Source organism: Asparagus officinalis, chromosome 2, assembly GCF_001876935.1.
Source record: "Asparagus officinalis chromosome 2, Aspof.V1, whole genome shotgun sequence".
Taxonomy (NCBI): Eukaryota; Viridiplantae; Streptophyta; class Magnoliopsida; order Asparagales; family Asparagaceae; genus Asparagus; species Asparagus officinalis.
In genome coordinates, this window is record NC_033795.1 from 4,895,177 (window position 1) to 4,897,772 (window position 2,596).

At 38.4% G+C, this 2,596-nt stretch overlaps 1 protein-coding gene across 1 annotated transcript in view; it reads left to right on the forward strand.

Moving 5' to 3' along the window:
* The window catches only part of LOC109829724 (protein LURP-one-related 10-like), a 7,848-nt gene extending 6,687 nt beyond the window's left edge, over positions 1-1,161 (forward strand). The window contains exons 3-4 of the mRNA XM_020396764.1: positions 202-429; positions 795-1,161. Of these exons, the coding sequence (XP_020252353.1) occupies positions 202-429; positions 795-941 (375 nt within the window). The 3' untranslated portion in view covers positions 942-1,161. The remainder of the gene's footprint in view (positions 1-201; positions 430-794) is intronic.

Sequence of the window (2,596 nt, forward strand, 5' to 3'; positions counted from 1 at the left end):
ATCCCATACTTAAAGGGGGTTTTTCTAATATTTTCAAAGTTATGGAGGTTATCTGATATATAACCATCCAAAGTTGAGGGCGTTATGCTATATTTAGCCATATATTCTGCAAAAACACCCCTTGAAATTAAAGGTGAGAAAGTTCAAATTTAGTAGTAGTTTACCGACCTCTGTTATATGACAACATATTCTTTCCCGTAGATACTGTCTGCACACAGAAGATGGCAAGTGTTCAGAGGAGACAGCTCGGACTCCAAAGATCAGCTCTTCAGTGTCAAGAAATCCTCTCTGCTGCAGTTCAGGACACAGCTTGATGTATTCTTGGCATCAAACACAAGCCAGAGAGTTTGCGACTTCAAGATCAAAGGAAGCTACTTTGAGAGATCCTGCACCATTTATCTCGGAGATTGCAATACCATTGTAGCTCAGGTAAACAGAGCAGCAATAAATTTTTTTAATAACAAATCTCTGGTTTTTGCACATAGAATCGGTGGTATTGTGTTCTGGAATTTATAAGCCTTTGTCAAATAGACTCTACGGGTGAAAAGTTTTGACACTTTTACCCTGGGTGAAATTTTGACAGATACTACCCTTGGTTAAAAATTGATGAATGTACCTAAGAGTAAACTAGTCAAGGAAAAAAAAAACATGCAAATGGTGTATCTACCAAAATCAGACAGATACCGATAATAAGTCCCAAAGTGTGATACTAACAAGGCACTGTGCACTTAACCCACAGATCTATGTTAACTTGAGTTAATTGGTTATGAGAGATTTGAAATTGTATTATGCAGATGAAAAAACACCACACAGTTGGAAGTGTGCTTCTGGGTAAGGACACTTTTGGTGTGACGGTGTATCCAAATGTCGACTATGCCTTCATCGTTGCTCTCATCGTGATTCTGGACGAGATAAACAAAGACCGAGACGACGGAGATTGATATGTACATGAAAAATGAAGAACTTTATGTGCAAGTATGTACGTGTGCCTAGCTAATATTGTGTGGTTCTGAACTCTGTTGTGTTGTAAAAGTTGTAATATGAGATAAGTGACTCTAAACATAAAGCATAATGTATGCTGTTATCATTCTAAGAAAACTATCTGGTATGAGCAAAAGTTAGAGCTCAAATGTATTTTAAATGATTTTCCAATTACTATTTTTTTCTTTTTTGAGGAAATTTTATTATTGTCTAGTCTTAAATATCGGGTTTAGGTCTACACACATGACTAGACTCAACATTCATTGGAGTGATAACAAGGATTCAAGTTTGTTCTTCATTTGGCCGCTTCGTGTGTTCGGCAATATGTTGGTTATAGATCTTTTTATCATCACAATTAACCTCACATTCATTAATCTAAGGGCCAAAATAATTTCAATTGTTTGATTAACATATATTTGGATATATTTGGATATTTAAGATATAGATACAGATATATATTTCGCTACATATCACGTATTTGTAATCGAATATAAATATTTAGTATCTAATAGATACAAATATAAATATATCCACGGATACAGGTATCTTTTCACGCCCCTACTTGTGTTTATCTGCAAAACCGTCCGCAACTCAGTGCAGCATAGAGATACTACCACCACCAACAGTAAGAAAACTCTCCTCGATAAGAAGTGGATGGAAGATAATTATGTGTTTTCTGAAGGAGAACGAAGAAGACGGTAGATCGTAGCTAGTATTTTCATTATGTTACTCATTAACAGAAATAAAATAGAAAGGTACAATTTGTGGTTTGACCATAATTCGAAGAATTATTTTGAAAATACCAAAGATTAGAAGGATGTACTATTAGAAACTGTTGGAGATAAATATCCGGGACTGGTAGAAGTAGATTTGGGTAGGGGTGGGTGTGAGACGGCCGGTCAGGTTCAAGGTCGGGCTGAGTCTGATCAGGTCATAATGGGTACAATGACGTGCCCATGCCGAGGGCAGGCATTCAATTAGAGAGAGAAAACCGGGATAAGACAGTCGGTTGAGCGACAACAGGTACTCTACCACTTTCCGAACCGATTGACTTATCTTTCCGGTCAGGTCGAGACACTGCTTGACCTACTTCTCTGATCCCAAGTCTGGCGTTGGACTTAGCTCGATCCATGACCCGCCTAGGTGTGGGCTAGGTCTGACCTAACCCACGGCCGTGGTTGTGGATCGGCCCATGGGTCATGGGCTTGCCCATGGGTCATGGACTCATGGGCTTGCCCATGAGGTTTTCGTCTAACCTTTTTTTCTTTTTTCACGTTTTAATTATATTATACTTATATTTACATTACAAAATTATTTCTAGTCTATTTTTTAGTAATTTAAACTTGTATTAAACTAATTTTAAACTTACATTAAATTTCTTAATCATTCCAAGTAGATAGCAGCGAGGTTAAATATCGTTGCTTTGTTTCTCAATAGGCCACCTACAAGCCAAAAACCTATGGCCTTTTGGCTTTGTTGACATCTAGCCTAATGAAAAAATTATATCATAGGCCCGGGCGAGTTGGGCTGGGTCGAGCCAGGCCGGGCATGGACCAGACCAACTTCTCTGACCCCAGGTCTAGACTAGACCAGCCCGGCTCGTGACTCGGGTATA